General features: G+C 47.6%; 1 protein-coding gene across 2 annotated transcripts in view; it reads right to left on the bottom strand.

The window, feature by feature from the left end:
• Positions 1–437: 437 nt before the first annotated feature.
• Tfcp2l1 (transcription factor CP2-like 1) overlaps positions 438–25,418 on the bottom strand; it is a 60,029-nt gene continuing 35,048 nt past the window's right edge. Inside the window, 9 exon segments of one of the 2 annotated variants that reach the window (NM_001107170.1) lie at positions 438–7,827; positions 9,779–9,830; positions 15,655–15,797; positions 16,504–16,607; positions 18,715–18,805; positions 19,860–19,953; positions 20,036–20,084; positions 22,289–22,380; positions 25,077–25,187. In NM_001107170.1, the coding sequence (NP_001100640.1) occupies positions 7,781–7,827; positions 9,779–9,830; positions 15,655–15,797; positions 16,504–16,607; positions 18,715–18,805; positions 19,860–19,953; positions 20,036–20,084; positions 22,289–22,380; positions 25,077–25,187 (783 nt within the window). In that variant the 3' untranslated portion in view covers positions 438–7,780. 2 annotated transcript variants of the gene reach the window in all.

The raw sequence follows: 25,418 nt of genomic DNA, 5'->3' as shown, positions 1-25,418 counted from the left end.
AAGGAGTCAAAGATGGCCTTTGGGATCTGCAGAGCAGTGTCGTTCACCATGGTCATGGGTGGCAGTCGGCTGTGCTCACTGAGAGTGAACAGTCACATACATGGTGAAGCCACACAGCTACGTATCCCTAAACTTTAAAGCAGAGGAGATCCTAAAACATGCTGTAACTTAATCTCCTACACAAGGCATACACTGAATTCCATTTAAATGAAGCCTCTCATTTTCAGATTGACAGAGTAAGAGGTAGCTGCAAAGGGCTGGGGAGCCATATTTAATGGCTGCAGGGTGTCTTCTGCAAGACGAAAAGAACACCAGACAGAGCATAGGGCAGCATGCACGTGTACCTCACACCACTGAGTTGTGTCTCCCAATACTCTACATTAGGGAATTCATTTGCCCAGTTCAGTAGATAAAGCAACTTAAGGTCCCAGCCACGTGGGTTTAGTACAAATGGTTTTATTTGCATTCTGACCCAGCACAGAGCCCACATACAGATTTCTCATTTACAAGTGCAAAATATGCTTTATTTCAGGTACAAAAACATGGCATTATGACAACTTGGGTTTCCATGGCCCCCTTCCCCATGACCTGCTACACACATTTGACCAATCTGGACCACCCCCAGAAATCCCCTACCACCTTTAGAAAAGAATTACCCCACCTAGAGGAAGAAGGTAGGTGTGAGAAAACCTCAGGAATCACTTCGAAGCATGAAAGAACACAGTAACCAAGCCTTTACCCAGCAGGAAGAGATAAGTCAGTGCATGAAACAGTCTCCTTTGCTTGTCTCTGATACTAGCCCCACTAAGCTCTCCCCAGCAGTACTGTCAGCCCAGAGACAAAGCCTCGGGGCAGAGATGTGGGAAGAAGCTTGTCCACATACCTAACAGACAGGAGCTGGACTGGATGCTAGACACTCATCCTGGTTCAGTCCACTGGAGGTTGCATATCCTAGCTAAAACGAGCCTCTGTCTGGGTGGGTTGAAATCTTGAACTACCAATACAAACATCCTTAATACAGCTATCTTGGGGATGGGGTTTATATCTAAACACAGATCCACTTATGTTTCTGCATATGTTGTACACATGACCTAAGGGTAATTTTGTTTGTAGTGTATCCATGTTTTGAATGTGACCTCTCCCATGCAGTCAGGCATAGAATTTTGGATTTGGAAAAGAGGACGTTCACTCACTGCAGTTTAAGGACCCAATCTTTCATTCACTTTCAGTGGTTTCCCCAGATAGAAAACCTGAGCTGGGGGATTGGAGGGTGGGGTGGGGGAGTTGGAAACTCAACGAGAAGCTGGTCGAAGTGGAGAGGCAGGTTTTGAGTGGCTGCCGATGCAAAGGGATGCAGATGTGAGGGGTCTACGGATGATAGACAAGCCATGAGAGATGAAGATCTCTGGGTAACACGACACTCTGGTCCAAAGAACACAGGAAGGGTACAACATATATGGGGAGGGGTCTACAGTCTCCAGAGATTCTAAGCTAAGAGGGGTTTAGTCTTCAAGGCACCTGCTGAAATCAGTCTGTCCTTTCCAGGACAGGTTCTAGTAGGAGGCTCAGGCCACTGCCACCCCCTACAGCTCGGCAGCCCATAAATACAGCACAAAAGTCCTTTCTTCTATCAAACCCTGATGGGGGACCAGGACAAAGGCCGAGCAGGGTTCCAGGTAACGGAACATTTGAGGAAGAGACCTCTGTACTCTCTCATGGAAAGGCTGGGCATAGTCCCTGGGAGCCAAGTGAGGATCAGAACTTTCCAGAAGGCAAGGAACTCTCCAGACTTGTCTGAATACACCAACTTCTCCTAAGTTTATGCAAAATGTGTTGTTAAGATAGCCCTTAATGCTTGAGAGTGCCTTAAATAATCCTATGGAGAGAAGATGACTGAGTTAAGGGCTAGCTCAGTGGTAGAACACCTGCCTCACATGTGTGAGGCCCGGGGTTCTGGGATGTTCCCTATCACTGCCAAATAAGATAATAAAATACATTAAAAATATAAAAAAGGAGGAGCGGGGGAGTAAATATTTCAGTATTTAAGGACCAAGAGGTAAAATTATATATGTTGGCACAAGAGAGAACAATTTTCTTAATAGCCCAGACTAGCCTCAAACTCAGTCTCCCTGCTTTCACTCCCCGGCCACGGCACTGTCCCTGAGTGCTGGGATTACAGGTTTGCACCACCGTACCTGGCTTTCCACAATGTATTACTGGTTTTATGGTACTAGGGATAGAACTCGGAGCCTTACTCACAGTTGGCAAACGTTCTGCCATTGAGTCACACCCTAGTCCTGCATGATTTAACACTAGCAATTCAAAATATAATAATCTAGTGTCATTTTTGATGGCACGGCTACCATTCCCCAAACTAGGTTTGAAGATAATGTTCTCTAATAACCAACTGATGGTAAAACCAGACAGACAGCACTGAGTTTGATTCCTGTTTGCAAATACAAAGGTAGGGGGCACTCTTTGGAAAGAAGGGAACACAGACCTCTTCCCTGCAGTCCTTAGAAAGTACAGCCTGATGTCCCAGGCTAAATAGAGTCCCTTTACAGCAATGCCTGGGGGGTGGGGGTGAGGGTGAGGGTGACTCAGAGACTCTTCAGGAGCTGGGAAGAGGAAAGTTAAAAGAACATTCTATACTGCCAAGTAGACTAGCTCGGATAATAGCAGCCAGCAGCACATCACTCTGAGGTTCACACCTACACACAAACACACTCACCTAGCTGCGGTCAGGGAAGGCTTGGTAAGCACGTGTCCACTAGGGTTGACATGTGGCAGCACAGGTGGCACTGTGCATACTGAGGACAAGCAAAGGTCACCTGTCTACCATATGACTTTGATGAATGGGAAACAATGGTAAAGTTTTCCTGAAGCTCAGATTCACCCACTGACTACAGTTTCCAGGTTCTCAGGCCTCCAATTCAATGTTTCTTGTTTTAGAGGTAAGTTCTGGGGTTCAAACACAGACAAACACTCTATCGATGGGTTATTATACTGCTTACCCTGTATTTAAAGGGAGACCATTCACAATGCAGCATGGGACCCTTGACTTTTGGTCCTGTCCCTCCAGTGTACCTAAGGCAGTGACCATATTCAATTCCCCTTGCCCCCAACAACCTCAACTTTCCACTGACAACAGCTAAAGAGTCTTTCTTTCTTCCACTCATGTGTTAATGATTTTCAGAACTTCAGCCACTTGGGCCAGCCCCTGAAGCAACAATGGACTTAGGAACTGGTGACGTGCTTATGGGTTCTAGCCTTTTCCCAGTTAATAGCTCTCAAGGGGCTCCAGGCAGACTGGGTAAGAAGTCACTAGGGCAATGTCTGACCTTTTTCTAGACCCCCACAATGACTAATCTTGATTGCCAACTTGATGGGACTTAGTATCACCATGGAAACTAACCTCTGGCTATGTCTGCAAGAGGATTTCTTTTCTCTTCTTTTAATTCACTCAGATAGAACAAGAATGCATTCCCCCACTACCAAATTTACTCACTCAAACACATCCAGAGTGCAAAGAATAAGCATTGCCCAGGAAAGACCACCTCCTTGATCATGGTCTCCCTCCTTGCCAGGTAAGTGTATGGGAAGTCTTCTAGATCAGTTACCTGAGGTGCAAAGACCTACCCTAATGGTTCATGGCCGAGGTTTTGTAGAGTTAAAAGGTGTCCTGGCAGTTTTGTGTGTCAACTTGACACAAGCTGGAGTTATCACAGAGAAAGGAGCCTCAGTTAAGGAAATGCTTCCATGAGACCCAGCTGTAAGGCATTTTCTCAACTAGTGATCAATGGGGGAGGGCCCAGCCCATTGCGGGTGGGGCCTCCCCTGGGCTAGTAGTCGTGGGTTCTGTAAGGAAGCAAGCCAATAAATAACATCCCTCCATGGCCTCTGGATCAGCTCCTGCTTCCTGATCTGCTTGAGTCCCTATCCTGACTTCCTTTGGTGATGAAGAGCAATGTGGAAGTAAGCTGAATAAACCCTTTCTTCCCCAACTTGCTTCTTGGTCAGGAATAGAAACCCTGACTAAGACAAAAGGAGATGGTAAGCTAAGAAAGATTGCATCCATCTGTCTCTGCTTCTGGCTGTCTCATGCTCTGGCTGCCAACACTTCCCAGCCATGACAGACTGCACCTTCACACTGTGAGTCAGAAGGAAGCCCTTACTCCTTAAGTCGGTTTTTGTCAGATGTTTTTCAACAACAATGAGAAAAATAACTAATACAGGCCCCAAGACAAGACTTGGAATGTCCCATGCCATCGGCTCTTTCTGTAGTGAGCCATCTTTGGCTCTCCAGTTAGACCCACTTTGGTATGAGAAAAAAAGGTATCAGTTTAGTCTCTCTTCCTGTGACCCATGTAGGGCTATCACTTGGGAACAAGGGCCACAGATAGCCTGACGGGCTGAAAGTCGGAGGCCCAAAGTCTAGTCCTGTTTCTCCCAGTGCCTCGCCTTGAGCTAATTATTCTAAGTGACTTGGTTGACTCTCTATCCAAGGATGGAAACCTTGGTCATGACCTTCCTCTAGAACTAGGACATGTTAGTGTCAGGGAAAATGGCAGAACAGAGGGGTATCACCTAGTTCTGCTGAAGAGAGAACACAGGGGGAGAGAGGGAGGCAATTGTAAGAGCAGTAGACCCAAATGCAGACTGAGAAGGTAAAAGGAACAAGAGATCGGTGATAGTCCTACCGTGCTCACAGAGATCCAGGAACCAGAGGTCTCCAGCAAAAGACTGCCTACAGACGACGCTCCAGTCCTTTCAGTAATTAGGGGTAGAAATAAGCAGATACTCACATGTAAAAGGATAAAAGTAGACTATCCCACTACATATCATATATGTAAAACTAACTCAGATTGGAGCAGGACTCATTGTAACAACTAAAACTTTAATCAAGTTGTAAAGGGGAGAGGAATGATGGTTCAGTAGTTAGGAGCACTGGCTGCTCTTCCAGAGGACCAAGGTTCAATTCCCAGCACCCACATAGCAGCTCACACCTGCCTGTAACCCCAGTTCCAGAGGATGTAACACCCTCTCAGGGGGCTGTGTGTATTTATACACACAAACACACACACACATACACACACACACCAATGTGCAAAATACCAATGCACATAAAATAAAAATAAACATTTCTAAGAAGAAAATAGAGATGTTCCTGAGTTTGCATTAGGTCATGGTTTCTTAACAGCCATATCAAAAACACAAGCAATAGAAGGTAACTCAGGCATCATACAAATTAAAATAATAATTATGACAATTATTTCTGAGACTGGGTCTTACTGGTCTGGACTGGCCTTGGGAGCCTCAGTTGAGTACTGGGAGTACTGATTCACACAAGTGCAACCAATGTATAAACTTGTACACCCCAAAGGATGTCAGCCATTAAGAGGGTGAAAATAGCCTACAGAATGGAGCAGAATGGAGAAAAGATGATGAAGGATTTGCATCTAGAATTTACCAATAACCCATACAGTTCAGTGACAAGACTTAAAAATGGGCCAAGGACCTGACCAGACATCCTCCCAAAGATACACAAATGGCCAACCAACGTGAAGACACATTGAGCATCGTTAGCCAGAGAGATGCCTGAAACCTGCAGGATACTGTAATAAAGAGAAGTCAACAGTCGGGAGGTGGCTCAGCTGCTGAGAGAGCTCTTACCTACCCGCACGGAGCCCTGGATTCTGCTCCAGCACTGCACAAATTCAGTGTGGAGATACTTTTCTATATTCTTAGCACTTGGGAAGCAAAGGCAGGAGGATCAGAAGTTCAATTATCCTCTTCTACTTAGTGACTTTGAGGTCAGGCTGGACTACACGGAAGGGAGAGACGAAGAAGAGGGAGAGGGAGGGAGGGAGGGAGGGAGGACAGGCAAGCAAGCAAGAACGAGATATCACAGCAAGTGTTGAGGAGGAGGCAGAGAAACTAGAACCATCCTCCATTGTTGGTGGTAATGCAGATAGGTGTAGCTCTGTGGGAAACATAGGGCGGTTCCTCAAAGAGAATTTACCTTAGGAGCAGTCCATTCTACTAGGCACATTCCCAAAATGAAGCCCTGTCCACACAGAAGTCTGTACTAATGTATTCACAGTCCCAACATCTCAATAAAGCTGCAACCCCACCCACATGTGCCACAAGACAAGGGACTGAGAGCCCAGCTTTGCTGTGAGAGTAGCTTCTCTGCCTGTAAAATAATATTTGCCAAAACCTTTGGCAAACCTTTGGGCGTAGAAGTAACTCACCATGGCTCAAGGAGACTTGAATCAGGAAAGAGTTAGTTGAAGCTTTGGGCAGGCATAGATCCTTGACAACATGAAGATGAATTCTTAAGTCTACCATAGTTATTGATCCTGCAATTCCCCCAGAGTTAAGAAAGGTGATTGATTCAACCATTCCATCAGAGACAAAGAACCCTATCTATATACCTACAGTTAGAAAAACATAGACTCTTAAACCAGCACTGAAGAAAACACACTACCCCCGGGCCACTTGGCAAAGAAATAGCAGTGGTTAGCTGAGGTTGTCTGAAAAAGGGAGTTCAGTAAGTCTGTCCGGCTGTAGTACTGGGATGCTGCCCAGTGCCTCATACTTGCCAGGCAAGGGATCTACTGAGACATACCCTGACCCAGATGGTCTAGAATGGACGGTCAAGACCACTGGATAATGGAATCTTCACCTCTTAGTACTCTTTACTCAATAGGAAAGAAATAAGACCACACAGTAGTAGTCCAAGAACAATCACTCTGTTCTCACCTCTCTTCGCTGGTGAGGAAGACACTTGTCATCTTAACTAGCAACTGTGAGAAGTCACACAGGCAAAATGTGTGGCTTGAATGAGAAACGGGTCCCATAGGCTCTTGAACATGTGGTCCCAATTGGGGGTGTTGTCTGCAGATGTTATGGGACTTTAGAGGATACGATCTTGTTGGAGGAAGTATATGTCACTGAGGATGGTGGGCCTTGAGGGCTTGTACCATTTCCTGTTCTTGCTCTTTCTCTGTGCTTCTTATGTGTATGAAAATGAGATCAACTACAGTTCTGTTTGGTATCTTCCTCACCGCTGTAGTTGATCCTTACGAAACTCTAAGCCAAACCAAGCCCTTTGTTCATCAAGTTGCCTTTGCCAGAGTATCTTATCACAACAACAGGGAAGGAGCTAACACAATGACCAAGAGAGGTCACAAAGGTACACCATACCATCTACTGTGTCAATGCAGACTCTGGGCTTGAATGTGGCAGATCCTTAGAGACAAGGCAACTGAGAGAGAAGTGGAAGGCACAAAATAAATAGCCCCCGTCCTATCAATTCATCCAAGGACAGGAGAGGTGTGGCTACCAGGGTCCTGAGAAGGGAAGTCAGTATTAGGAGGAGAGCTGTGCGTGCTGTCCCTGTGAGGATGACAGAGCCAGCCATGAAGCCAATGACTCAAGAAAGAGGTGCTGAAACAGGGTGAGGTAAGAGTAGTCAGGAAGGACCCATACATCAGAGGGAGCCTCCAACCGTGGGGCTCAGGGTTTAAGAGATCCACATCCCCACTGTCTGCCTGGAAACAGAACAAGAAACTGTTAAAAAGCTAAAGGCCAGCAAGAAAGAAGAGGGAACCACTGGCTTTCTGTACACCAGACGTTGTGTCCACGACTGTCTGTAGCTTTCCTGGTGTGGGCGGAGTCCCTCCTAGTCTGAGCTTGCAGGTGAGGCATCGGCTGACAGCAATGCGCCTTTTACAGCCAGGGGTCCACGGGGCGGGGACAGGCACAGTGCTCCTGCTCAGAGTCCACACTTGAGGATGATGTGGTAGCCATCATTGCTTTCTGCTGCAAGAGAAATACTGGGCATGGGCATGTGTCACAGGCAGACAGGTGGTAAAGAAGGATTTGGGTGTCCCAAAGGCATATATTAAGACAGGCAAAAATCACTCAAATAACCTCATAAGGAAGAGTCTGATCACAGAAGCAGGGATTTCTACACAGGTTTTGGCATCTGTCTTATGCAATTCGTGTGTGTGTGTGTGTGTGTGTGTGTGTGTGTGTGTGTGTGTGTGTGTGTACTTGTACAGGGTCCAAAATACAATGTCAGGTATCATTCCTTAGGAGTTGTCCTCTTGTGTTTTGGGACAGGGTCTCTCATTGGTCTGGAGCTCACCAAGTAAGCCAGGTTGGCTGGCCAGTGAGCCCATCTCTGCCTCTCCAGTCTAGGATGAATGACAAGCACGCACCACCAATGCCCAGCTTTAAAACAAACCAAAACAGCAAAAGCAAAGCATGGATTCTGGACACTGAGCTGGGAGGCTTCATACTTGCGTGGCAAGCACTGTATTGACTGAATGCTGAATGATCTTCCTAGGCCCTCTGGTTTTACAATGAGCCTTTTCACAATAGCCCTAGGCCCACCCAAGGAGGCTGTAGGCAAACTATGGCTTTCTGCAGTGCTCAGGTTCAGAGGCCTATAAGAGCCACTGTTTGTGCTACATTTAGGGTCTTAGGGCACATGCTGTGAAAGGTTTAGTCACCAGTTTATGCTGGTGAATGATGGTGGGATCTTTAAGGGGTGGAGCCTAGTAGGAGAAAGCGACATCAGCCCTTGGAGGGAACACTGAGCCTTAGCTCCTCCTCTTCCTTCACTTGCCAGCAGCTGTCTTGAAGCAGGCAGAGCTCACCATACTCACCATCATATGCTGCCTTGCCACAGAGACAAATGCAACAGGGCTGATTGGCCTGAAACCTCCAAAACTGAGCCCAAACAACCAACCTCATGCATTGTCATAGAAACAAAAAGCTAACCAACATAGCTTAGGTCCCCAGAACATGGTGGGAGGCGGTCTCAGAACAGTCTGGATCTAGTCTCTTGCTTTCCTGCTCTTTAAGACTTATTTTATCCTTAAGTGTGTGTCTGTGTGTGTACATGTGTGTGTCTGTGTCTGTCTGTCTGTCTGCTGTCTATTTGTCTGTCTAGGTGCAAATGAAGTGACTGCAAGAGACCAGAAAAGGGTTTTGGATCCCCTAAAGCTGGAGCTATATAAGTGGTTGTAAACACCAGACATGGGTGCTGGGAACCAAACTTGGGGGCTTTTTTTTTTCATCATATTTCTTTTTTTTAAGATTTCTTTGTTTATTTATTATATATGAGTACACTGTAGCTGTCTTCAGACACACCAGAAGAGGGCATCGGATCCCATTATAGATGGTTGTGAGCCACCATGTGGTTGCTGGGATTTGAACTCAGGACCTCTGGAAGAGCAGTCAGTTCTCTTAACCACTGAGCCATCTCTCCAGCCCAACTTGGGGGCTTTGTAAGAGCAATTGTGCTCTCATCCATTGAGCCTCCTCTCCAGCTCAGTCTTTCATTCTGATGAAATCTACCCACTTACATAACTCCTTATACATAGGCTCACTCTCAGCAAAGGATAGGCATTCTGGCATTCTCTAAAAGACATCTGGCTCAGCTGGATTCTCCAAGTCCTTACTCACTCTGCCCATTATGGTAGCCCTTACTTGGGTTTCTCAGAAACCTTCTATGAAAACCTAAATCCAAGTTCATAGAGAACAAATGGCCAGGCTTACAGTGTCCCTGAAGATGTCACCCATTCTGGCTTGGCTAGGACTAGGCATGGGAAGACTTGGGTTTCCTTGCTCTCAAAGGCTACTCTAGGCTCAGCGTCTTCTGGAGGAACCCTGTACTGGTAGATCTTACCTGCCACCCATCACCCATGACACTAAGGGACACAGAAACACTCTCCAATCATCAGGAAGGCAGGGAGAGGCTTACCTTTTAACGTGCTGAGGATAAAACAAGACTCATCTTGGAAATTCTGAACCATCTGAAAGGCAAAAGCAAGACATGTTCCTCTCAATGATATCTTCCTCTCATCAAAAGGTTTGACAAGGGGTTGGGGAGACAGCCCCATCAGTAAAGTGACTGCTGTGTGAGCAGGCAGGAGGCAACAGAGAGACTTAATTCAGAGTCTCCTTTGACCCCCACATGCACAAAATAAAAGTTAGTGAAAGGTAACAGGAGGGCAGTGGTGGCACATGCCTTTAATCCCAGGGAAGTAAATAAAGGAAGGTGGTTCTCTGTGAGTTCAAGGGTAGCCTGCTATACAGAGTGAGTTCCAGGACAGCCAGTGCTCTGCTACACAGAGAAACTGTCTCCAAAAGAGTAAAGGATAGAAAATTTATTTATTTATGTGTTGGGTCATCTTGGTCTTTGCTGGACTCATTAAAGGAAGGTTAATGCTACTACAAAAAGAGTATTTTTAAAAAACTGAATACAAAGCCAGGCATGGGTGGTATACACTCTTAAACCTAGCATGCAGGAGGCAGAGGCAGGTAGATCTCTGGGAGTGTGAGGCCAGCCTGGCTTACAGAGCTAGCTCTAGACCTGCTAGGGTTATCACATCATGAGACTGTGTCTCAAAAACAAACATCAAAATCAAGCACAGCCAATCCCGTTTGGTTGATGACAAAACACATATACAATTGGTGGAGCTGAAAGTTTCTCATGGCTTAGTGGCACATCATCCTAGAAACACAGTAGCACAGTTATTCATGTCTGGTGAAGTTGTGAGCACCCTACATGGGAGTAGTAGCTCCTCTCTGTTTGGTCCCTGTAAAGTCACTGACACATCCATTAATCACTGTTAGTTAATTCTTGTGGCTGAGAAGCAGTGAGAGGGCCAGTATGGTGCAGATGACCCACAATACACATCACTAGGTAGTGACCCTAAATACCTCCACTGCCGATTTACACATAGACACATCACCTTTCCTGCTGCTATTTTTATTTTAGCGTATCCCCTCACACACCAGTCCATTGATGCTATCTGTGCTCAGTGACTGCACCGTCCAGGTTTGAGAGTCTGTAAGCTAGGGAGCTTCCACAGTGATGTCCGTACCTAGCAATGGCCCTCATCTTTCACATGACTGTAATGTGTTTCTAAAACAATTGTGCCTTAAAGAAATGCCAAGTGTCCTCCCTGTGCCAATGTCTTTGAACCCTTGGTCCAGAGCCAGTGGCACCACTGGAAAAGTTGTGGAAGCCTCAGGAGGTGGAGCTTTGTTAGAGGAAGGGGGTCAATGGGTGGGTCTTAAGTGCTTATGGCTAGACGGTGTGCTTCCTGATGGCCCAGCAGCCTCCTGGCTCCTGCTGCTATGCTTTCCCTACACTGAGGGATCACAATAACCCTTCCTCCCTGGCACTGCTTCTCCGCAGGTCTTTTGCTACTTCAACAAGAATTAACTAACAGTGATTAATGGATGTGTCAGTGACTTTACAGGGACCAAACAGAGAGGAGCTACTACTCCATGTGATCAGGAAAGACAACTTATAGGCTCTCCTAAGCTCTCACTATGGTTTCCAAATGCTGACTGCAAGAAAATCTTTCAGGCTCTATGGTCCCATCTGTAAAATGGAGCTGATGAAAACGTAAGTGGGGTGTACGATGGGGACTAGCATCTCTGCAGGATGATAAATCTCTAGAAGACATCACCCCTCAAACTCTCCTGCAAGGCATGTGCCCTAGACAAACCCCTTCACACGTGTACCCTCAAGACATTCAGAAGGACATTGAAAGCAACACTGTGATCACATGAAGCTCGTACTGTTTTTGTTATTCTCAGTAGCTGGAGTCAATTAGGATCCACCCACTCAGAGTGACCCTCGGCTGCACATAATCACGTATCTGTGAATCAAAACATGGTGGAGTGAAAGAAGAGGGAGCACGGAGAGAATGCATGGCTCGTCCACACCTACAGCAGCAGGCTGCTGGACTGAGGGGATGACTAGTTTGTTTATAACCGGCTTGCTCTGCAGGCACAAAGAGCCAGAAGAGCCAAGTTTGATCCTCAGAACTCAGGTTAAAAAATCAAACAAACAAGATAGGCCTGGCACTGTGGCGTGTAACCCCGTGCTGGGCATGTGGAGACATTGAGGATTCCGAGGCTCTCTGACCAGCCATCCAGCCATCCATCCATCACAGTCTACTGACCATGAAGAGACCCTGTCTTAAAATCCATGGTGGGTAGTGCCTGAGGAACATGAGAAACAATGACCAAGGCTCGCCTACAGTCTCCACAAGCATACAAACACATGTACTGCCCCACCCCTAAGCATGCTAGGAAGAGGATATGACTAGTATAAAATACACACAGACAGGCAAGGGCCAAAGGTGATACCAGCCTACAAAGGGGGTTATAACCATCACAGTCTGTGAGCTGGGTGCAAGTCAGGGCAGGGAGGTGGCTCAGCGGGTGAAAGCACTTGCCATGCAAGCCTTGTAGACACAGGCTTCATTCACAAAACCCACTCACCCGCAATGTCCTATGATTCCACACATACACTATAGCACACAAATACCTGCATGCAGGCACGCGCGCGCGCGCATGCACACACACACCCACACACCCACACACACGCACACATTTTACAGAACCTTTGCTGCTTTTCACAAAACACACCCAGAAACAGTTAAAATATAAATATATACATAAACATGCATGCCAAAACCAACAGGATAGCAAATCTCCTTCCTATTTAAAAAAAAAAAAAAAAAAAAAAAAGGAACTCACATTTTATTGCCTGCTCTGGATTACTGCCTCAAATCCTACAAATGCATCCACCTGTAGGCCCTGACCCTCCCTGCAGGGCCTAATGGTGCATGAAGTACATTTATTCTATACCTCAGCCTGCTCCAGCTTGGACTCTTGGCCGCCCAGCCACTTGGGCATGAAAAGCCCTAAGCGGAGCCCACAAGGGCTTAATCAGTAACTCCCTTGTTTAATTGAGTGCCCTTGCACCCCAGGGGCCGGCTCCTCGCTGGCCAGGCTGCCTCCAGCACTCTGGGTAATTCAGAGCTGAAGGTTTCCAAATTGATTCGGGTTGAGTGGGAAGGAGACTTGGGGAATGAGAATGGCCTACTTAGCCATGGTGGCGTTTGAGGTCTGCTCTCTGCTTCACTTGTTTAACTGCCTGCTGTTGAGGACACACGGCAAGTGGGGGAGGGACTTCCTCTGGGACCTGGGAAATCGCAAGAAACATTCATGGTTTTGGTTTTCTCAAAAAGAAACCCTTGGGGGTCTGAGAAGGTTGTGGATGGCTCCAGTGCTTGCTGAGTTAGCATGTACAAAGCGCTGGAGTCTGTCTCTAGTCTGTCTCTAGCACAGCGTAGAGCAGGTGTGGTACAGTACAGGGCCGTAATCCCAGCCCTGGGGAAGAGGGGAAGGAGAATGAGAAAGTCAAGGTTATCCTTGGCTACACAGTAAGTTCAAGGCTAGCCTGGGCTACAGACAGATCCTCCTTGAGGTACAAAGCTACTCTTCTAGTCCATTAGAGTGGTCTACCACTCAGGCCCTTTTACCCTCCTAGCTTCTCTTAGCCAGCCCTAGAGGCAGGCGCTTCTGGTCTCATTATCATTTCTGTGAAATGGGAGCAAAAAGTAGCTACTTTAAGCTAGACCTGGTGGTAGTACAGGCCTGTAGTTCCAATACGTACAAGGCAGGAGCAGGATGACTGTGACATGATTAAAGCTAACCTGGTCTACATAGTGAGTTCTGGGCCGGTCAGGGTTTTACACTGAAGCCCTGCCACAAAACCAGAAGAGAACAAGGAAGTGTAACTTCACTGAGCTGGGCTTGCTGCATACTCCTCTAATCCTGGTGCTCTGGAGACAGAGGCAAGCAGAAGACTGGAGCAAGGTCAAGGTTAGCCTGGTCTCCATGACTTTCAGGTTTCATAGGAGATTGTTATAAAACCAACCAACAAAACAAACAAAACCACAGCTCCCATTTCTTAAGAGGTTGGATCTCTCACTGGCTCAGATCTCTAACAATTGGTTTACCTGGGTTTCTACCTTAACTTCAGCCCATATCAGCTTAGCATCTTTGAGCAACTACTCAGTATCTTTGTGCCTGTTTCACGGGATGCTAGCAGACACATATGTATGTGTGTGTATACACATTTATATGAATATCATATACATATTATTTAATACACAATACATGTGCAATAAATATATACATCTCTATGTAAGCCAGGACACAGTGGCTATATGACTATAGTTTGGATATGGAGTGTCTCTCAAAGGCCCCTGTGCTGAATGTTTGGTCTTGGTTTCTGGTGCTACCAAGATGTGGAACCTTTAAGAGGTTGGGCCAGCAAAAAGAAGTCAGGCCACCAAGGTTATTAGTGGAGGGAATATTGGGACCTTAGTGTCCCACACCCTTGCTTCTTGGCCATAGTGAGTGAGAACAATTTGCTCAGCTGCTCTCCTACCATGATAGTTTCTATCTCTCCAGCACTGGGATCACCCTGGGGTTTACCACTATGTCCAGCTTTGGACGTGGGCTCAGGACATTGATTGAACCCAGGCGCTCATACTTTTAAGTCGAGCACTTTACTGAGTGAGAATCTCCCTAGACTGAACCTTTCTTCTTACGTTCAGGATCTCAGACATTAGTTACAGTGCCAGAACACTGACCAATACAACATCAGACACACATTTTCGTTAGTTGGAAGTGTCAGTGGAAGAAGATCCAGGACAGAACAAGCTTAAGATCATCTATCTATTCCATCATGGGCAAGGGATGCTCAATTTGGGAGAGAAGTCTGCTCAACACACAGTCCTCACAGGGCTGGAGCAAGCTTCTGTCCCTTCCTGGATTCTCTGCTAGCAACTCTTTGCACCTTCCACAGGACTGTGTTGAGCACAAACTCAGTGGCACACGCTTCAGACTCAGAGAGGTCTTGCTAGTGTCTCCCAGGGGCCACGGCAGCACCTCTTTTAACTACTGGCCTTGGGATATGATTCCTGCTTGCTAAGTAGCACATTCTTCAACCTGCACGTGCCTCAAGAGCACGCAGCCAAGCGCACTTGAAGAAGGCTGTTCTCTGACTAGAACAGCCATTAGCATCTTAGTCACAGCAGCTATGATCACCTACAAGAGACCCTCAAGATGGAGCTGTGGAGATGGTGGAGCTGAGGAAAGGTAACTGCCCCAAGTCTGACCCCTCAGTCTCACATGGAGGAAGGACAGAACTGACTCCTCCTCCAAGCTGGCCTCTCATCTCTGAGTGTGCATTAGTGCCCTTGGCCCCACTCACCTCCCTACCACCCCACAAAATAAAGAAATAAAGAAATGTAATAAAAATGTCTGGAATTATAGGGTACGTTGCCAGTCCCTTATAGAGGGGGTGCATGAGGAGGGTTCTTGGTTCCTCACAGAGGACTCCAGCTGATTCTACACACCTCCCCACCAGATTTAAGTAACTAATTTGCAAGGTAAACTGAATGAGAGACTCCATCTATGCAGCTATGGGGATAGACTTTCATTCAGTGATATGGCTGTCTGGGGGTCATCTATGCTCCTGTTAGGAAACCCAATAAATTAGTCAGTCTTGGGATTGTTACTTAAGTCTGTTGTTAACACCCTAAGAAGAAATTTGTTCCTATTTTTCCAGGAAAAGTCCCACAACAGTGACTCAGCAGCCCTTTAGACCCAGCTGTGGTATGAACTTCCCCTTCCATCATAGGTAAGCAGTAGGGTGTCAGCTTCAAGCAGGCAACATGCATAGAAAACAGATACGCTGACCCAGCAGAGGATGCCCCTGAGTGGGATCTGGGGCTCTTCCTGAGGGTCAGCTCAGCTCACCTCATTGCTTACCACCACGTGGATGCCAGCAGGACCCTGTCGATAGACCCGGTGGATGTGCTGTGGGGGGATGCTGTACAGGCTGGCAATCTTCTCAGTCAGCTCCAGGGTAGTTAGTTCTTCCAGGAAGATAGCATGGTATACTGTTGGGGGAGGAGCAAGTACCTTCCTTTAAAGGGCCAATAAATTAAGAAGAACCTGTCTATGTGTTTCTACCCCATTCTGAGAAGCCAACAGCTTACATGTAAGGATGCTAAGAAGGCTGGCAAAACCCATTGACAGGTAAACATAGGTTGGCAGTTTTTATCTCTCTTGGGCACATATTCCTGGGTCCAACGGGCTCCTAGTTAGGGGGAAAGGAGGACCTTAAGGAGCTCTGGAATTCAGATGTGGTGCCTGGTGTGCACACTGCATGGTGGGAGAGAGAGGCGGCGCTAAGTCACCTTTCCAGGGATTACTCAGTAGCTGCCAGTGGCGGGAAGATATTTAAAGACAATTGCACTAGTGTTCACTGCTCTCTGCTTCCTCAGCTTGTGAGCATCTGCCTCGAGCTCCTGCTTCCATGCTTTCCCTGCCTTGATGAACTGCCATCAGACTGTGAGTGGGGAGAAACCCACCCTTCCTTCCTTCCTTCCTTCCTTCCTTCCTTCCTTCCTTCCTCCTTCCTTCCTTCCTTCCTTCTTCCTTCCTTCCTTCCTTTCTTCCTTCCTTCCTTCCTTCCTTCCTTCCTTCCTAAGTTGCTGTCGTGGGTGTCAGGTATTTTGTCACAGCAATGAGAAAAGTAACTGAAACACTGAGAACAGAAATTGAGCAGGCTCAGGAGTCAGGATCAGGCTCTATTTCACTCACCACACAGGCTATTGTCCCCATTTTCATCGTGCTTCTGTGGCAGGGGTAGTTGGTTCTGCTCCAGCTCCTGACAGACATAGATGGTCATCTTTGGCCTCACATTCCTTGCAGAGAAAGGGAAGGAGGGAGGGAGAGAGGGAGGGAGGGAGGGAGAGAGGGAGGGAGAGACAGAGAAAATAATTAGCCAAGATGACAGACTGCTACTCTAGAATGTTCTAAAATATTCCAAAACCTAGAGCAGACTCTGCAGTATAAAGGGATTTAGGGAAGAAGCAGGTGGTAGGGATATAGAATGGTTTTCATGGACAGGGATGGAATCCAGTCTCGATGGATATTTCCGGCATCACAGAGGGTGTTCTGGAAGAGGTGGGGTAGATGACTCTTCCAAACCTGCCAATCTGAGGCTTTTCTGTAAAGCAGAATCTCAAGATCAGGATTTCAAGAGGTAGTGTGGGATGTAGGTTGGTGGTGTGGGGTGTGGGTTGGTGGTAGAACACGTGCATAGCATGTGTGCAGCCCTGGGTTCCGTTCCCAGCCACGGAGAGAAAAGAGACAGAGAAAGAACTTGATATAGAGAGTTCCTCACACAAGGCTCATCTCCCCAATTCCACATATAGGGAAACTGAGACTCAGAGAGGCAATGGCTTTTTTTTTTCCATTGCACAGCTCCTAGGAGACAAATCTAGGGATTCACCTTCCATTAACTGTACTCTCCAGTTGTCCTCAGGGCACAGGAGCAGCTCAACAACACAGCATGCACTTGGCATACACAAGCCCTGGGTTTTAGTCTCAGCACCAGAAAAAATGAAAAGTACAAAACTTCAAAACTTGGTCTGACTGTGATATTAACCCTAGCGTCACAGTTCAGGATCTCACGGTCTGACTGTGATATTAACCCTAGTGCCACACTTCAGGGTCCCATAGTGCCACGGGGCAGGGTCCCACATGACCAGAGGTTTCTGGGTTGTCGGAATGTTTCATTTCCATGGTGGTGGAGAATTCTATCAGATAGCACTGCCCTGAAAACTGCACTATGGTTTCGAAGACCATGCCCAGGCCCTGGGGAGGAATCAGAGCTCTCAGCCTGGACTCTGTAAGTGTCCAGAGTCTGGGCTAGTGACTAAAGGCCAAGATCCACAGGCTCTGGGTCCAATGGAGGAGAGGGAGGCTGTGATGGTTAATATTAATTGATGATCTAGAATCACCTAGAAGACAAACTTCTGGGAGGGAGAGAGTTTCTAGATGGGGCTTACTGAAAGAAAAGGCCCATCATAAGTGCAGGCAGTGCTACCTCATGAGCTGGGGCCTCGTACTGCATGTGGAGACGGAAGTAATCCGAACCCCGAGAGCATTCTTCTCTTTCTGCTTCCTGCCTCACAGATACGACATGACCAGACACCTCCCACTATTGCAGTCATGATTTCCTTATCATGAAGTGCTATGGAGTATGGAGGAAGCCCAAGTGACATGTGTGCTGGACATTATCACCTGGCTATGGCAAGGGCCCTAGTGTCAAACCTCAGAGTCTGTGAGTGAATAATGATAGTGGGTTCAGAAAATGTCTACCATGGCTCCACCCACCCTAGATATTTATAGCCTAGAGACTGTTCCCACAAAGATTAGCTAAATCTAGCTCCTTGTTCAGCTGTATACTGTAAACCCTCTTTCCTGCTTACCTGTATGCACTGAGCCTTGCTCAGCTGAATGCAGTAGCCTCGCCTCCCTGTACATCCCTCATAAACACACTGAGCCTCTGGGCTGCTGAGGTTTCTCCATCAGAGAGCCCATTCTCTCCAAACCCAGCTTTCCTGTACACACATCTGTCCTTTCCTCCTTCCCTAGGGCCCCAGTCTGGTCCATCCCTTGAGATGTCAGGATGTGTGTGGTGTTGAACCTTCAAACCACAAGCCAAAACAAACCTTTCTTTCTTAAGCTGACTTGGGTATTTTGTCATGGGGATGAGAAAAGTAACTAATGCTGAGATATTCTGAGCAAGGGGCTACTGCAGCCGATACCGAGGTGGTCTCCACACTCACCTCACTCTCCGTCCCATCCTCCCATGGCACCCCCTCCAGCATTTCCCTCCATGTTGAAAGGATTCCTCCCATCACTCAGTCCACAGTTCAAGAGGCTAAGGTGGGGCTTCTTGCTGGACCCAGCCAGCCCTGTGGCCACAGTCTTTGGTTGGCTGCTCTAAGAAGCTGCACCTACCTGCCCTTGATGGCATTAAAGAGCCGAATCCCATCTGCGGGGCCACAGACCTGGACCAAATCATCTCTGGACATCTTCAGCAGGTCAGCACCTAAGCAGAGACATGCACCACTCAGTACAGGCAAATACCTGCTGACCCCCCAGCAGGGCCCAGCCTCAGCCTCAGTGGGTAAGACGAAGCACAGAGAGAAATGGTGTGAGGATAAACAATCCTAGCAGATCAGTCATACTGTCAGCAGCTAAGAGTGTGCTCGCAAGTGTAGAGAAAGTTAGTCCACCCCACCCAGCCCACCCCTGCCTGACTGCCCGCCTCCTTCTTTGTCCTCTACACTAGCACTTTCTGTCTGCACAGATTTTATCAGCATGCTGCCACCAATGACATGTGTATGTCTCTGTGCGGAAGCACACAGATCACTGGAAGTTGACAATACAAACACACCCCGGGAACAAACCAGCACAAACCAAGAGGCAAAGCATTAGTCTCCCAAAAGACATCCATGGACAGGCCTAGCACCCCATCTGAAGGGGCAGAGGAAGACCAGCAGTGTGAAGTCTTTAAGAATTGAGTCTTCCTGGGGGTTGGGGATTTGGCTCAGTGGTAGAGCGCTTGCCTAGGAAGCGCAAGGTCCTGGGTTCGATCCCCAGCCCCGAAAAAAAGAAAAAAAAAAAAAAGAATTGAGTCTTCCAAATCCAGATCACTCTCCAAGGACCTCTCTCCCCTCAGATGGCTTGTCAGAAGTAGCTGCAAATACAATGGCTTTTCTTTTCTTTTCTTTGAGGCATGGTTTCATGTAGCCCAGGGTGACCTAGAACTTCTCAGATTTCTCCCTAAATGCACTATACCCAGTTTATGCAGTGCTGAGAATAGAACAGAGGGCTTCTCGAGAGCTAAGCATGCAGTCTCCAAAGTGAGCTATGGCTTTAATCCAGAATGGTTGGAAAGGCCAATAGCCTTCCTTCTATGGTCCTGCCAGAATCCAGATCACTGCCTCTCATGACCTGACCTCCCTCATTGCTTCCCTGGTTGTTCTGTGACACCCACCCCACTGAGGGTTCCCCTGGACACAGCCATAGGCCCATGGGACCAAGAGCAAGCCAAGAAGATACCTGTGCACGCACTCCCAACCTAACTCCACGATGCTCACCCGAGAAGCTGGCGAAGAGCCAGCAGAACTGTGAGAAGCGGTTGCGGTGCAGCCACTGCTGGGCATCCTGGATAGAGGCTGATGGGAGCAGGTGCTGCAATTGAGAGACCGAGGGGGTTCAAATAGGTCATGGAGCCAGAGGGAGCCCCAGCCCACCAATACCCATGAACACTTACATCGCTGCCCAGCGGTAAGGGCTCCACCGGGTGATTAGGTGAGCTGTTACTGGAATGGAAGAGGGATGGTTAGTGAGCATGAGGGCTGCCAGGGACACAGAGGTTCCAGAACCTAAGTGGTGCCTACATTTCAGCAGCCGTGTGACTTGCTTTTAAATGAGTCCCGAGAGACTTCCTAAATGAGTCACAAATGTTAGCTAGACCCAATCTCTCATGATGAATGCCTCCTGCTCGGGAGTTTTAGATGGGCCGATCTGTTTCAAGCAGCATTGATGGGTCGGTCTACCTGTGTCGTCTCCAGCAACAATGGAGAAGGGCTTGTCTGTTTTGCCTGGATCCTGTGCTGCACGGTGGAGCCTTACCTTTGTGATGGTCTACCTTGACTGGACTTAAAGTCACCATGGGAACAAACCTGAGCATGTCTACATCAAATTAATGAAGGTGGCAAGACCCACCCTAACTTTGGGCTGGGGGTTCTGAGCTGAGCCCCGGCACCCTTTCCTCTGCTTCCTCACTACAGACACAGTGTGAGTCGCTGCTTCTAGCTCCATCTGCCGTGGCTTCTTCACGAGGACAGACAGTATCTCCTTGACTTGAGAGCTAAAATAATCCTTCCTTAAGTCACTTCTCGTCAAGCATTTTTGTCCCAGTGCAAGAAAATGGCTAGATCCCACCAAGTTCCAGTCTAAGGAAAGGACAAGATGACCAGGGCACAGGCTACACACACTCCTTCCAGTAATTCAGCACCTCGGAAAGCTGCAGCTAGACCAAAATCGTCAACCATCAGTAGTGACAACAACCCTTCCACTGTCTGTATGTATCACAGGCACATCCTTCCTCATGCCCCCTTCTACATCAGGGAAAGCGGGGCTGAGGGAAGTTAAAGAATTTGTATCCCTAAGGGTAGACGTTAAAGAGCAGGTCTGCCTGATCTAAACAACCCTTTTCTTTTTTATTCTATACTCATGAGAAGACATACCATACAGTAAGACCAAGATCACATAGACCTCCTTTGTCTTAGCTGACTTTGAACTTGCTATATAACCTCAAACTGCCGATTCTCTTCCTCTACCTTCGGAATGTTGGGATTACAGGTGCCTCCCTCCACACCAGGTGCTGAAGGTCAAACTCAGCATTTCTTCCATTATCACCCAACCCTGATTTTTTATTATAGACTGACTGCAGAGTAGGGGCTCAAATCAGAGGACCTGCATCCACTGGGTGGAGTTCTCCTCGGCTCACTACCAGGACATTACTACAGAGCCACCATAGTGAGGTCAAGAGCCTCAATCCGCACAGCCTGCCAGTTAGAATCTGCCTATGATGCTGGCGCAGTCCTACCACTGTGTCCTTGGGGCCACATGACCTATCTGCAGTCGGCCAAGGTTCAGCAAGACTAGCTTTGGTGCTACAACAGTGAAACCCAGGGTAGAAGCTCCTACCTGGACAGTCCCTTCAGGAAACATACACAAGTGGTAGACAGAAAACCTACAAGGGCCTTCCAGATGCCTTAACTATCTATCTATCCAGCGTCCACCTCAGTCAAACACTGGTCTTCAAGGTAAATTCTTACAAACCTGTTGCCACTTATGGAAGTATATAGAAAGAAACACACACACACACACACACACACACACACACACACACACACAGAGAGAGAGAGAGAGAGAGAGAGAGAGAGAACACATGGTGAGGTGTGATAGCATACACCTATAATCCCAGCATGCAAGAGGTTGAAAATGTAGGATTGCAAGTTTAAGGCTAGCTTGAGCTAACCAAGTTCAAGGTCAGTCTGGGTTATATACAACCCTGTCTTAAAAACCCAAAGCTATCTGGGTGGTGGTGGTATAGGCCCTTAATCCCAGCACTCAGGGAGGCAAAGGCAGGTAGATTTCTGAGTTTGAGGCTAGCCTGGTCTACAGAGTGAGTTCCAGGACAGTCAAGGTTATAGAGGAACCCTGTCGCAAAGTAAAACAAAACAAAACAAAACAAAAACAAAAAAAATTAAAACAAACCCCAAAGCTAAATACAGGAGCCGGAAGATGTAGCTCAGTGGTAGAGTTCTTGCCTAGCTTGCACCAGGCCCTGGATTCCACCCTCAGCATGGGGAGCTAGAGAGAAATAAATATGGCTGTGGTTGCTATACCAGTTACCCACACTAAAACCCAAACAGATGCTAGGCCATGGCATGAAGGAAGACCAAAACAGGACCACTTCAATGCAGGACCTCAAGGAGAGAAAGGTTAGACATACCCTTCACGGAGGCCAAAGCTGCTAGGAGAGCCGTTGTAGCTTGGGGATGGAGTACTGTTGGCCTGGTATGGTACATCAGGCCATGGAGAACACTGGGAAGAGACATAGGCAATGTGTCACAACAGAGATCTTGGGATAAGCTTAGAGACAACCCATGGTCCTCAGCCCTTCCAAGCAAGCATTCGTAAGCTGATGACTAAGACCCTGCTGTGTCAGCATAGAGCCTACGGTGACTGAATGCTCAATAGGAGCCATGGCCAGTCAGACTACTAGGGTCACCTACCATGACAGAAAAGAACCTAGAACTCAGGAAGTCATCCTGGGTCAGGCAAACCATGAAACGCACCACCCCTTTGAGCTTCCTGGTAGTCAAACCAAAGGGGAAAGGAGTGTCACATAGTGCCAAAGCCCAAAAACTAACTGGTCAAAAATGCCTACATATGCATTACACAGAGGATGGATGACTTCTAAAGAAAAATGAAACAGTAAAATGCAGGGCGAAAACCCATGCTATGGGGTGAGAAAACTGCAGGCAGGGAGGGCTGGAATAGACAGGAGGGGTCCTGGAACTCTTCAAAGAGTAGCTCCTCTCAGCCTACTTAGACAGTTATTCATGTTAGTACCCATCCATCTTGGCTCCAAAAGACAGAAACACACATGATGTGAGCCTTCCTCTGGAGGACATTCCAATGCACGAGCGAAAATGAAGAGACACAGTTGGGGTATGGGTGAGACCAGGACTTCCAGGGAAAGGGAGCGCCTCAAGCCTGCATTTCTTCCCTTCCTCTAAGGCACTGACTTTGCTTGGAGAGGGCCAGTCTGAAGCATTCCTAAAGACTGACTATCCCCCACCAAATGCCAGGCTGGTAAATATTTAACCATTGTGAGTGTGGGTTGGAATTTGTTGATGCTAAATCCTACCAAGGGAGGAAATCTGATGAGCTGATAGAAGGGGTGCACTGGCATCTCCCAAGGTCACAGTCTGGATTCTTTACACCAGCCATGCTGATAGAAGGGCTGTGCTGAGGGTGAGGATAGCACCCCCTCTTCTTTCCGGGAGTCAGGATTGGAACAGAGAAATTGGGGCTCAGCCAGGATAAGAAACCAGCACTAGGTGGGGGTTCTCCTGGCAGTGTCCTTCAGACATGGGCCTGGCATGGGAAGAAACCATGTGAAATGCAGTCCTTACGTCTCTCTGTGGCAGACAGCAAGCAGAAGTTCTCCTGTGCCAGGCTCCCTGCCCATTGTCATCCTCAGAAAGACTAAAGTGCCAGTACATACTTGTAAGCCACCTTAGCCTTTTACCCTGCCTTATGCAAACGCTCCTTCATGAGTGGCTTAGCACATACATACACAGGCATACATATATCCAGGACCTGGCTACCCGTCTTGGATTTCTGTACCCAAGTCTCACCATTAACACAGCACAACCTTGCATGCATGGCCACCCTGGGTCATATAGTTATCTATGTTCCTTTGGAGTAAATCTAATTAGTCAAAACCACTGACACAAGGAGGAATCGCTATTAAAAACAACAAACAACAAAACCCAGGGCTGGGCAGTGGTGGCACAAGCCTTTAATGCCAGCACTTAGAAGGTAGAGGCAGAGGATCTCTATGAGTTTGAGAAGCCAGGGCTGCACAGAGAAACCCTATGTGGGAAGGAAAGAGAAGAGGGAGGGAGGGAGGGAGGGAGAACAGGCAAACAAAAGGAAAGGCACCCAGATGGCCAGTAACAGGAAGCAGGAGGCTGCTAATAGCATCTGAGGAGTTTCAGGCAGAGGGTTGCCTCTTTGGTGTATTTCTTTATCTGTCCAAATAAGAACAGCTCAGTGGGTTCCTGGGTTCCAGCTCTGACACAGAACCTTAAATTTACTTGTATTGTTTGATTATATTTTATTTTATGAGTTTATCTTTTATTTTATTATGTGAGTATACACGGTGTGTGTGTGTGTGTGTGTATGTGTGTGTGTGTGTGTGTGTGCGCGCTCTGATGTGCATGTGACATGGCTTGTGTATGGAGGTCAGAGGATAACACTCAGTTCTTTCCTTCCACCTTGGATCTGGGGGTTAAACTCAGTCGCCAGGCTTGTGCAGCAAGCACTTTTACCCACTAAGCCATCTCTCAGGCACCAGCACAGAATTATAAAAAAAAAAAAAAAAAAAAAAACCATGTTAGTGGACGTAATCCCAGCACTCAAGCAGAGACAGGTGGATCTCTGTGAGTTGGAGGCCAGCCTGGTTTGGTCTACACAAAAGCCACTGGTAGCCAATGACGTCATGCAGAGTGGAGCCCTGTGCATAGTCCTGCTCTGCTCAGTCTACAAGAGGCCTCCACCTGAACATTGCACAGCTGAACAAGGAACTAGACAGTTATTGATGAGAAGGCAGGAGTCATGCGCAAGTGAGCCACTAAGTACAAAAGGCACAGGGAAGAAAAGTGCGTACTGTTGATATGCAGACATAGGCACGCCTAGAGAGAAGCTGAGTCGGGAACAGCCAAGGCATGGGTCAATGGGGAGATGCTCTTGGTTGCATTGTTTTACATTTTGAACCATATGCCTGAAGGAATGTATCACCAGCTCATTCACATTTCCAAAAGCACCAAACATTCAAAGGCAGCAGGGAGCTCAAACTGATTTCAGAATAACCCACCAGCAGCCTCACGGGATGTGCACACTGAGCTCTCAAAGCTCCCACCTACCTTCCCTGATGGCGGATCTTCCACTACTGTGCACCTTGCCCACGGCCTGTTCCAGGCCCACTGTCAGCCTCTGCCCTGGCTCACCTCAGTGAGGATGGTGGTTTCATAGGATGGCTGGTACTTCTCCTTCTCCTGAGCTGTCCTTTTTTCCATCTTTTCCCGGTCAGTCTTCTGTTTCCGATCAGCTCCCTTGGGCTGCAAGCACAGAACACAGGGTCCACTTGGGCCAGAAAGCAGCCTTTGGCTAGGAAAGAAGACAAAGGCCTGAAGGATCAACTTTGGCCTGGCGCCTGAAGAGCAGGCCGCTCAGCTCTCCAACCTTCTGAGTGGCATGTGTTGTGTTTTTTCTATCCTCGGGATCTTTGGGCTTAGCAGGAAGTGCTTAGGAAGACTGCTACCAATGGTTACTTGCTTCTGGAAGGAGTC

Source organism: Rattus norvegicus, chromosome 13 (assembly GCF_036323735.1).
Source record: "Rattus norvegicus strain BN/NHsdMcwi chromosome 13, GRCr8, whole genome shotgun sequence".
Taxonomy (NCBI): domain Eukaryota; kingdom Metazoa; phylum Chordata; class Mammalia; order Rodentia; family Muridae; genus Rattus; species Rattus norvegicus.
This window is presented reverse-complemented; position numbering and strand designations above follow the sequence as displayed.